The sequence below is a fragment of the Pseudochaenichthys georgianus genome, chromosome 4 (assembly GCF_902827115.2).
Source record: "Pseudochaenichthys georgianus chromosome 4, fPseGeo1.2, whole genome shotgun sequence".
NCBI classification, from domain to species: domain Eukaryota; kingdom Metazoa; phylum Chordata; class Actinopteri; order Perciformes; family Channichthyidae; genus Pseudochaenichthys; species Pseudochaenichthys georgianus.
In genome coordinates, this window is record NC_047506.1 from 1,312,771 (window position 1) to 1,324,826 (window position 12,056).

Sequence of the window (12,056 nt, forward strand, 5' to 3'; positions counted from 1 at the left end):
TAACAAAGAAGGAGGGTTACTTAATTAGCCCACTGCTAAAGTGCCTAGATGACACAAAGGCCTGGATGGCGTGCAATTTCCTTAAACTCAATGAAGGAAAACAGAAGTAATGGTTTTTGGTAGCACCACTGACACCACTTCTGTAGACCTGGGTCCCTTGAATCCGTATACCAAGCCCACCGTTACGAACCTTGGTATTAAAATGGACCGTGAACTCAAACTTGAGAGTCAGATTAAGTCGGTGGTAAAAACGAGCTTTTATCACCTGAGGCAGCTAGCCAAAGTAAAATGCCTTTGTCACCACCCGGCTGGACTACTGTAACTCTCTCTACATGGGGGTCAGCGGGTCCTCCCTCGCACGACTGCAGCGGGTGCAAAATGCCGCAGCAAGGCTCTTAACTGGCACACAGAAGTATGACCACATTTCCCCTGTTTTAGCTTCTCTCCACTGGCTGCCAATTTATTTTAGGATCCATTTTTAAATTATTTTATTTACTTTTAAATCCCTAAATGGCATGACCCCACCATACCTTGCTGAGCTGCTACAGCATTACACGCCGAGCCGCCCTCTCAGGTCAGCGGACCAACTGCTCCTGAATGTGCCTAAAACCAGGTCAAAGCTCAGAGGGGACGTTGCTTCTCTGTCGCGGCTCCCAAACTGTGGAACGCTCTGCCCCTGGAGACCAGACAGGCCTCCACGCCGCCTGCTTTTAAATCGCTTCTTAAAACCCACCTCTTTTCCTCAGCGTTTTAACATTTGGCGTTTCAACATCTTTCAGAGTGTTGCTTTTTTGCATTTAAATAGTTTTTTGTTTTTACTTGTACTTGTTTTATGGTGTGTGAGCTGAGCTGTGTTTTATCTATTTGCCTGTACAGCACTTTGGTCTGGAGGTTTAAAGTGCTTTATAAATAAAGTTGTATTGTATTGTAAGGGTTGATGCTGCATAATTTCATCAAACAAAATGGTTCGAGAAGAAGATGTAACAAACACAGATACGAAGGGACGAAGATGCATAATTTAAGGACACAAGCAGATGGTTTTTTGTGGATAAATAATAAATGTAGATAAGGAGACGGAGAACTGACACTGCAGTCGAAGCGGTTGAAGGACGAGTGGAAGTAAAGACGAGGACCCAAGCTGTACATCTTCAGAAACATCTCCGTGAGGAACAGAGCGAGGAACAGGAACTCTGCATAGTCTGCAACAACAACAACAACAACAACAACATTACATGACCTGTTAGATGCTTTTATCCACAGCGACTCACATACTCAATACTGTGGACAATCCCCACAGGAGTACTTTGGGGTGAAGTGTCTCAGGGACACAACGACATGCTGACTGCAGTGGGGTTTGAACCTGTGGTCCCCTGATCCCAACACCAACGCTCTAGTCCACTGTGCCACACGCCTCCCAAACAATAAGTATGCATATTCTACACTTACAAAGACATCTATATGAGGAAGCGAGACATGTCCAAGCCATTTAAATCATTAAGTGGTGGATAGAGCTGAATTAATCTGAATTGAACTCCCCAAATATTCGACTTTAAAATGATGAACAGTAATTCTAAACACCAAGTTGCCTCGTTTTTTTGTATCTTACAATATACTTACAATATACTTACAATACTTACAATATACAATGTAAGTATATTGTGCACAAAAAACATGTAAAAGTAATCCTACTTATTTTATTTAACATGTAAATATCTTATATAGTATTATAAGAAATATAACAGGAAGCTTTTTGTTTTGATAACTGGAACTCATTAAGGAATTTTCTTTGAGTAGCATTTTTTTGCATATAAAAATGCTAATTAAAGTGGACCTATCATGCTATATTTGAAACATACATTGTAGTGCCATACCTATATAAAACATGCCTGTGAAGTTTTTTTTTCAAAATACCAAACGGATCCTGCGTTTTAGCCATGCCTCATTTCGCTCTATTTGCTCTATTCCAGCCCTGTTTTTGCAAGGGCTGATTCTGTGGCTACAGCGCCACTTACAGGCCTGGCATATGAACTACAGCGTCTCCAGCGCTTTCGAGCGGTCTCTCATTCCCCTGATAGGTGGAGAGTTGCCCATATAAGCGGAGCACCCCGTTTCTGACGTCAGATAAATTCAAATAATAATCAGCTCCGTTGCAGCCCCGTTTTTAGAGATTTGGGTACGGAGGAAAAGAGAGGGTTGTGTTTTCTGACACACCGGGGACACATATTCATGTATAAAAGACGTACACAAGTGCATTTTGCATGATAGGTCCCCTTTAAGGTTATTGCGATAGTTAGCATCTCTTTATAAAACTTAAAAAAACGCTTTCGGAAGACATGCAATCATTTGCCATGTCACACCAACTTGTATCTGAAAGTATAATATTAAAAACGTTTTTATTCTACAAAATACCCTAAAATAAATCGCAGCAATTTACTTTACGACAGGCTGCATTTCTTATTTTGTGTAGGAGTTTAACTTCTTGTAATCACTTGGAATTAATTGCAGGTTTACCACAAGGTGAGTTCCTTTTATTTCCTGCTTCTTCACACACACTCTCTCCAGTACAGGTTAGCGCTGAGTGTTAGCGATGCTAATGTAAACACAGACCATATTACGTCCAAAACACGTCACATTGTTTCTGACAGCGACGTTTCTGATTGGCCCGTGGGTTTAAAGCCCACATTTGAGTAATGACGTCATATCTGCAGCAAATCTGGATCAGCTCCGTTGTTCCCCGTTTTTAGAGATGTGGGTACGGAGGAAAAGAGAGAGGGGTTTATTTCCTGACACTTTGTGAGTCTCCTGACACACCGGGGACACACCGGGGACACACCGGAGACACACCGGAGACTTACCGGGGACACACCGGGGACACACCGGGGACTTACCGGGGACACACCGGGGACACACCGGGGACTTACCGGGGACACACCGGGGACACACCGGGGACACACCGGGGGGGGACCGGGGACTTACCAGGGACACACCGGGGACACAACAGGGACACACCGGAGACACACCCGGAGACTTACCGGGGACACACCGGGGACACACCGGGGACACACCGGGGACACACCGGAGACACACCAGAGACACACCGGGGAGACACCGGGGACACAACGGGGACACACCGGAGACACACCGGAGACTTACCGGGGAAACACCGGACACACACCGGAGACACACCGGGGACTTACCGGACACACACCGGACACACACCGGAGACACACCGGGGACACACCGGAGACAGACATTAAAAAGTGCATTTTGCATGATAGGAGACCTTGAAGTCCCTCAGCGTGACTCACAGAGGAAGGTGGAGAGCCACAGCGGCTGGTTGTGATGAACGATGGCGACACAGATGGTGTTCAGAGCCACGAGACCCAGCACCGTCCAGTAGAAGGTTTGAGTCTTCACCACGCGGCGGATGGAGATTCGCAGCAGACGCTCTTTACGCCGGAAAAACGCAGTCGGACCTCGTTTAGCGCTCCGGATACTCGCTCTGTTGATCGGGACGCCTGCGGGACACAGAGAGGGGGAGGTACTTTAGTTTATAGTGGCGTGGACCCAGCTGTCACAACAAACAGGGAATGGGCAGCTTTTACTTGAATACTGACGAGTGTAAACCTCATAATATGATTATTTTGAGTTCAGACTATGGACCATGAAACTGCCTTGAGTTGAACCAAAGGCGCTGGAAATGTTATTCAAATGTTATTCAATGTTGAAATGTACGTAAGAAGGGTAGTTTTTTTTTTTTTTTTTTTGTAATGTTTTATTTGTGTTTGTTTCTGCACCTGAACCTCAGTGTTTGGAACTGTACACTGTAGACACGCGTTTTATTGGATAAAATGTGGCAACTTTAGCCAACATTGCTAATTTCCAGCTGTTGTCCCCGGACAGATGATTATAGACACCTTTTTAAAATCACAATACATAAACAGCATTAGTTATAAAGAAAGGATGAAAGACAAGTAGATGGAGGCGAAAGGATGAAAGAGAACAATACAATGCAAACAACACACGTTACTACATACATGTCACATATAGCTCATTACAGTGTGTGCAGGTCAGTGGCGGAGCTAGGGGGTGGCTACTTGGGCTCAAGCCCCCCCCGGATGTTTTCTGAAAAGCCCCGAATGTTTGTCTCGCGGGTAATGTGCAGTACCGGAGTCCAACAGAGAGGCAGCAGCTGCGGGGACACTAGCGTGCGTACTACCCCCACTGCGAGAGTCCACAGTCCACGCTAGTACCCCCCCCCCGCCCCCGCTCAACAACTTCAAAATGGTGGCCCAGATCTACAATCCTAAATCCGCCACTGGTGCAGCAACAAAGTTGATGCTGTACATCAATAAATATATAGCAGCATAAATACATTTAGACAAAACCGATGTAAAAACACGAGACAGTAAAACCTTACTTATAGCCACACACTGAAAATCTCTCATACAAGATGTAAAAACACGATGAATGACTTTTTGAAACTCCAAAACAGTCTCCACATTTGAGAGCAGGGTAAAGACTCTCCTCTCAGGGCTGGATCAGGCTTACCTAGTTATACCGCTTAAGACTTTCAGGGGGCTTTCGTCTTTCCCCCTCTCGTCTTTTACTCCTCTTTCTCCTTCTGTATGATCTCATGTCCAATGAATGCGTCTTACTAACTCTGCATCAGAGTTTCTGTGTCTTTCTGGATCAGAAGTCAGATTTTATTGTACGTCGCTTTGGATAACACCGTCAGCTAAATGTAATTATAATTGTTTGTTTGGAGTGTCTATATTGTTATTTCATCATATATCTAACATGTATTGCGTTTCTTGAGGGATCACTTCCTGGCTTTTACTTTAGACCCTAACTCACACGTGTCAAACTCAAGGCCCGGGGGCCAAATCAGGCCCGTGGTGGATTTAATTTCGGCCCGCAGGATAATTTCTAATTCCTATTAGATCTGGCCCGCCGGTATATTGCACCTTCCCTCCATCCTGAGGGTCTCCTCCGCTCAGAGCCTGAGCCCAAACATTGATGACCTTGCACCCTGATGAGACGCCAAGTATCTGAGCTAGCATCTCAGAGCAGCACACTGAGCTCAATGGATGCTTCCTTCTGCTCTTTCTCTCACGACAACAGGACATGTTTGGTTTCTCTCTGAGGGAATAGTTTAGTTGAAGCTGTTGTTGGCCTGTGGGGAAATGTACTCATAAGAAGTGACTCTGGAGAAGCTGCAGATAGAGCCATGAGAAATGAATGCAACTGATTATTTAATGTTGTTTTTATAGGCAATAATTTAAGCTTTGTTAGTTCCAGGTTTAATATGTGCAACAAGTTCATTTCAATAAGTTCTGCATTAAACGTTGAACCAGTCCGGCCCTCCACTAGCACCATTTTAAAATGTTGGCCCGCTGTGTGTTTGAGTTGACCCCCCCGCTTTACACCCTCTTACTTAACGATCCAGACTCACCCAAAGAGGAGGCGTCTCCGTATTGTTCCTCCCCCGGTTGCCCTCGATGCCCGCCATCCATCCCCCTCCGTTTGATGGTGGTGGCTCTCTTCAGCACTGCAGACAACAACAAAAACAGGTCAACATCAACAAGAGGAAGACACTCAGAAGCACTCTGAGAAGTAACGGGGAACGCATGTGAGGGTCGTGACACAAAGCAGACTGTTGGGCAGCGGGACCACTAATATTTAGCTTTTATCATAGACGCTTTGTGACTTTTTGAAGGTAGTTTGTCAACGGATTACAAGCCATTTAGACACCAGGGACTGTAGGTAGTATCTCTGAGTACAGCACAGAATTGCTTACAGATCGTTTGGCAACTTTAATCGCAGATTTTTACTGTCTCTCTACAAGAAAAGGTGATTAAATATGTAGAAACCACTGAATAAAGCTTGTTCAGTGGACACAGGTCGGGCGGAGCTAAAGGCTAACAGCCCGTCCACACAGCGGCGTACGTTGAAGCTTCCAACGCACGCCGCTGTGTGGACGACGGGCCGAGGTCAGCCTGTTTCTATTATTTCGATAATAAAAAAATACTGCTAAAAAAAACAAAAGTAGAAGTACTCAGATCTTGTTAATATGAAGCTTTTATCTTAAGATATTGTGTGACTTTTTGCAGGTAGTTTGTCAATATTCAGATTACAAGCTATTTCGACACTGGGGGCAGTAGGTCATATCTCTCGAGCACAGATGTACTCTTCTCTGAGGCGGTTAAATATGTGGAAAACAGTAAATAAAGCCGTTCCAGTGGCCACAGGTCGGAGGGAGCTCAAGGTGAACCTACAATTCTGATTCTGAATCAAACCATTGGGATTACACGTTGGCTCTACTGCAGGCGTGTCAAACTCAAGGCACGGGGGCCAAAACTGGCCCGCGACTTCATTTTCTGTGGCCCCACAAGAGCTTGCAAAGAATATAATATGTTTACATGCTCTACTTTACAGAAGCACGTTGCCCATAAACTACATGTCCCACAATGCATCTCAAATGTGACTTTCTCAGAATTTGACTTTTGGCAAAATATGCCTTTTATTCTCATAAATAGATTTTGTTTTCAAAATGTTACTTTTTTTGTTTTGTTTTTCCAGAATGTGGCTTTTCTTTTTAAATCATTTTGTGACATTCTCACTGAAGAGACTTTCAATTATTTGCCCTAGACCTCTGCTTTCAGACGTAGTTAATTATGAAGCTTTTACCCTATCCGATAATAATCCAGAGCAGAGGCAACTATGTAATATAACACATTATTTTATATATATTCAATATTTATATATGTCTTTTTTTATATAGTCTTAAAGTTACAACCGGCCCTTTGAGTGCAACCATAATGCTGATGTGGCCCGCGATGAAATCGAGTTTGACACCCCTGCTCTACTGTATGACGAGTGACAGATACTGAGGTGTGAGTGTTTCAAACTGATGGACACGAGGGGGGTAACTCTGAAAGCCTCTCCGGTTGCTCACAGATGGCAGACATGTGCAGACAGAGATGAGCCGTGTGTTCGAATGGCCCAACAGACGGCGCCGTGCATGACCACCCTCACACTCCTCAGTGAGGAAGGCACACCCATGATGCAATGCAGAGAGCTTCATCTCTACGAGGATCGTCATGTGATCTGAGAGGGAGGGTCGGGCTCATCAACGCTGCGGGTCGATGAGGTACGAATGATCCCTAATGTGTGTGTGATGATGATGATGATGATGATGATGATGATGATGATGATGATGATGATGATGATGATGATGATGATGATCCAAACAGCTGCAAAACCGGCTGCTTCTATTTCATGATTTCATCGGCAAACCATGCTCCGAGGCGACGTGGCGCTGCATGCATTTCTGTTTCTGAGCCGTGCCGTGCACACATGCTGCGAGTGTGTGTGTGTGTGTGTGTGTGTGTGTGTGTGTGTGTGTGTGTGTGTGTGTGTGTGTGTGTGTGTGTGTGTGTGTGTGTGTGTGTGTGTGTGTGTGTGTGTGTGTGTGTGTGTGCTGATATACATCAGCAGGAGAGGACTCTTTAAAGTAGAGACACTACATACTGATATACAACTGAACATCAGCAGGAGAGGACTCTTTAAAGTAGAGACACTACATACTGATATACACCTGAACATCAGCAGGAGAGGACTCTTTAAAGTAGAGACACTACGTACTGATATGAACCTGAACATCAGCAGGAGAGGACTCTTTAAAGTAGAGACACTACATACTGATATACACCTGAACATCAGGAGGAGAGGACTCTTTAAAGTAGAGACACTACATACTGATATACACCTGAACATCAGCAGGAGAGGACTCTTTAAAGTAGAGACATTACATACTGATATACACCTGAACATCAGCAGGAGAGGACTCTTTAAAGTAGAGACACTACATACTGATATACAACTGAACATCAGCAGGAGAGGACTCTTTAAAGTAGAGACACTACATACTGATATACACCTGAACATCAGCAGGAGAGGACTCTTTAAAGTAGAGACACTACATTCTGATATACACCTGAACATCAGCAGGAGAGGACTCTTTAAAGTAGAGACACTACATACTGATATACACCTGAACATCAGCAGGAGAAGACTCTTTAAAGTAGAGACACTACATACTGATATACACCTGAACATCAGCAGGAGAGAACTCTTTAAAGTAGAGACACTACATACTGATATACACCTGAACATCAGCAGGAGAGGACTCTTTAAAGTAGAGACACTACATTCTGATATACACCTGAACATCAGCAGGAGAGGACTCTTTAAAGTAGAGACACTACATACTGATATACACCTGAACATCAGCAGGAGAGGACTCTTTAAAGTAGAGACACTACATACTGATATACACCTGAACATCAGCAGGAGAGGACTCTTTAAAGTAGAGACACTACATACTGATATACACCTGAACATCAGCAGGAGAGGACTCTTTAAAGTAGAGACACTACACGCTGATATACACCTGAACATCAGCAGGAGAGGACTCTTTAAAGTAGAGACTCTACATACTGATAAACACCTGAACATCAGCAGGAGAGGACTCTTTAAAGTAGGGACACTACATCCTGATATACACCTGAACATCAGCAGGAGAGGACTCTTTAAAGTAGAGACACTACATACTGATATACACCTGAACATCAGCAGGAGAGGACTCTTTAAAGTAGAGACACTACAAACTGATATACACCTGAACATCAGCAGGAGAGGACTCTTTAAAGTAGAGACACTACGTACTGATATGAACCTGAACATCAGCAGAAGAGGACTCTTTAAAGTAGAGACACTACATACTGATATACACCTGAACATTAGGAGGAGAGGACTCTTTAAAGTAGAGACACTACATACTGATATACAACTGCACATCAGCAGGAGAGGACTCTTTAAAGTAGAGACACTACATACTGATATACACCTGAACATCAGCAGGAGAGGACTCTTTAAAGTAGAGACACTACATACTGATATACACCTGAACATCGGCAGGAGAGGACTCTTTAAAGTAGAGACACTACATACTGATATACACCTGAACATCAGCAGGAGAGGACTCTTTAAAGTAGAGACACTACATACTGATATACACCTGAACATCAGCAGGAGAAGACTCTTTAAAGTAGAGACACTACATACTGATATACACCTGAACATCAGCAGGAGAGAACTCTTTAAAGTAGAGACACTACATACTGATATACACCTGAACATCAGCAGGAGAGGACTCTTTAAAGTAGAGACACTACATTCTGATATACACCTGAACATCAGCAGGAGAGGACTCTTTAAAGTAGAGACACTACATACTGATATACACCTGAACATCAGCAGGAGAGGACTCTTTAAAGTAGAGACACTACATACTGATATACACCTGAACATCAGCAGGAGAGGACTCTTTAAAGTAGAGACACTACATACTGATATACACCTGAACATCAGCAGGAGAGGACTCTTTAAAGTAGAGACGCTACCTACTGATATGCACCTGAACATCAGCAGGAGAGGACTCTTTAAAGTAGAGACACTACATACTGATATACACCTGAACATCAGCAGGAGAGGACTCTTTAAAGTAGAGACACTACATACTGATATACACCTGAACATCAGCAGGAGAGGACTCTTTAAAGTAGAGACACTACATACTGATATACACCTGAACATCAGCAGGAGAGGACTCTTTAAAGTAGAGACACTACATACTGATATACACCTGAACATCAGCAGGAGAGGACTCTTTAAAGTAGAGACACTACATACTGATATACACCTGAACATCAGCAGGAGAGGACTCTTTAAAGTAGAGACACTACATACTGATATACACCTGAACATCAGCAGGAGAGGACTCTTTAAAGTAGAGACACTACATACTGATATACACCTGAACATCAGCAGGAGAGGACTCTTTAAAGTAGAGACACTACATACTGATATACACCTGAACATCAGCAGGAGAGGACTCTTTAAAGTAGAGACACTCCATACTGATATACACCTGAACATCAGTAGGAGAGGACTCTTTAAAGTAGAGACACTACATACTGATATACACCTGAACATCAGCAGGAGAGGACTCTTTAAAGTAGAGACACTACATACTGATATACACCTGAACATCAGCAGGAGAGGACTCTTTAAAGTAGAGACACTACATACTGATATACACCTGAACATCAGCAGGAGAGGACTCTTTAAAGTAGAGACACTACATACTGATATACACCTGAACATCAGCAGGAGAGGACTCTTTAAAGTAGAGACACTACATACTGATATACACCTGAACATCAGCAGGAGAGGACTCTTTAAAGTAGAGACACTACATACTGATATACACCTGAACATCAGCAGGAGAGGACTCTTTAAAGTAGAGACACTACATACTGATATACACCTGAACATCAGCAGGAGAGGACTCTTTAAAGTAGAGACACTACATACTGAAATACACCTGAACATCAGCAGGAGAGGACTCTTTAAAGTAGAGACACTACATACTGATATACACCTGAAAAAGTGTGTGTGATAGTGTGTGATGCAGGTTGCAGGTTGCAGGTTGCAGGTTGCAGGTTGCAGGGGCCGAGCAGAGGACGGTTCTCACCATAGACTCCGCCTGTACTCCAATCAGGGAGGCTCCTGAGAGCTGCCAATCAATCAACATTTAATAAATGTGTTTCTCATAAACCGGGGACTTTAATCCTAGTAATTGTCTTTTTAAATGACTTTATAATCTAAAAATATGCAAATAATTTCTCTCAAACAAAAAACCACAGCTTCTCTGACAGAACGCCATGTCAAACTGGTCCAGATGCAGAGACACAACGTGAAGCCTTGTGAGCAGAAATGTGCATTAGAAACCAGGAAACAGAGATCTCTGCAGACTCACCATCGAGGGCAGAAGGTCCTGAATTCTTATTCTCCTCCGCCAGCATCACTTCCTCTGCAGTGAGGGAGATCAGAAACGAGCATCAGAAACGGAAAAGGGAAGTGTGTGTTAAAGTTTGATCACTGCTCTACAGGGGAGTTACGGAAACCATGATCAGTGCTGCCGTCCTCTTCAGTTACGATGCTGTCGCCGTATTTTATTGCATCGTGTCGTACCGTGTATTACCGTGTCGTACCGTACAATATCATACAGCACCGTAACTTACAGTACCGTATCGTATATTACTGTACCGTTCTGTATGGTAAGGTAGTGTATCATGTCGTAACATATGGTGTCGTTACGTATGGTGTCGTTACGTAGCTTATCGTATCGTAGAATATCGTATCGTAGAATATTGTATCGTAGAATATCTTATCGTAGAATATCGTATCGTAAAGCATCGTTCCTTATCATGTCGTAACATATGGTGTCGTTACGTATGGTGTCGTTACGTAGCTTATCGTATCGTAGAATATGGTATCGTAGAATACGGTATCGTAGAATATGGTATCGTAGAATATTGTATCGTAGTTTATCGTATCGTAGAATATTGTATCGTAGAATATCGTATCGTATCGTAAAGCATCATTCCTTATCATGTTGTAACGTATGGTGTCGTTACGTATGGTGTCGTTACGTAGCTTATCGTATCGTAGAATATGGTATCGTAGAATATTGTATCATAGAATATGGTATCGTAGAATATGGTATCGTAGAATATCGTATCGTAAAGCATCGTTCCTTATCATGTCGTAACATATGGTGTCGTTACGTATGGTGTCGTTACGTAGTTTATCGTATCGTAGAATATTGTATCGTAGAATATTGTATCGTAGAATATTGTATCGTAGAATATCGTATCGTATAGTATCGTAAAGCATCGTTCCTTATCATGTCGTAACATATGGTGTCGTTACGTATGGTGTCGTTACGTAGCTTATCGTATCGTAGAATATCGTATCGTAGAATATCATATCGTAGAATATCATATCGTAGAATATCGTATCGTAGAATATCGTATCGTAAAGCATCGTTCCTTATCATGTCGTAACATATGGTGTCGTTACGTATGGTGTCGTTACGTAGTTTATCGTATCGTAGAATATTGTATCGTAGAATATCGTATCGTATA

At 43.1% G+C, this 12,056-nt stretch overlaps 1 protein-coding gene across 1 annotated transcript in view; it reads right to left on the reverse strand.

Annotated features, from left to right (window-relative positions):
- Positions 1-11,203, reverse strand: part of LOC117445486 (voltage-dependent R-type calcium channel subunit alpha-1E-like) — an 85,222-nt gene extending 74,019 nt beyond the window's left edge. The window contains exons 1-6 of the mRNA XM_034081210.1: positions 11,176-11,203; positions 10,886-10,939; positions 10,601-10,642; positions 5,456-5,551; positions 3,309-3,518; positions 1,087-1,199 (exon numbers count right to left, since the gene is read on the reverse strand). Coding sequence (XP_033937101.1) covers positions 1,087-1,199; positions 3,309-3,518; positions 5,456-5,551; positions 10,601-10,642; positions 10,886-10,939; positions 11,176-11,203 — 543 coding nt within the window. The remainder of the gene's footprint in view (positions 1-1,086; positions 1,200-3,308; positions 3,519-5,455; positions 5,552-10,600; positions 10,643-10,885; positions 10,940-11,175) is intronic.
- Between the last annotated feature and the right edge of the window lie 853 nt (positions 11,204-12,056).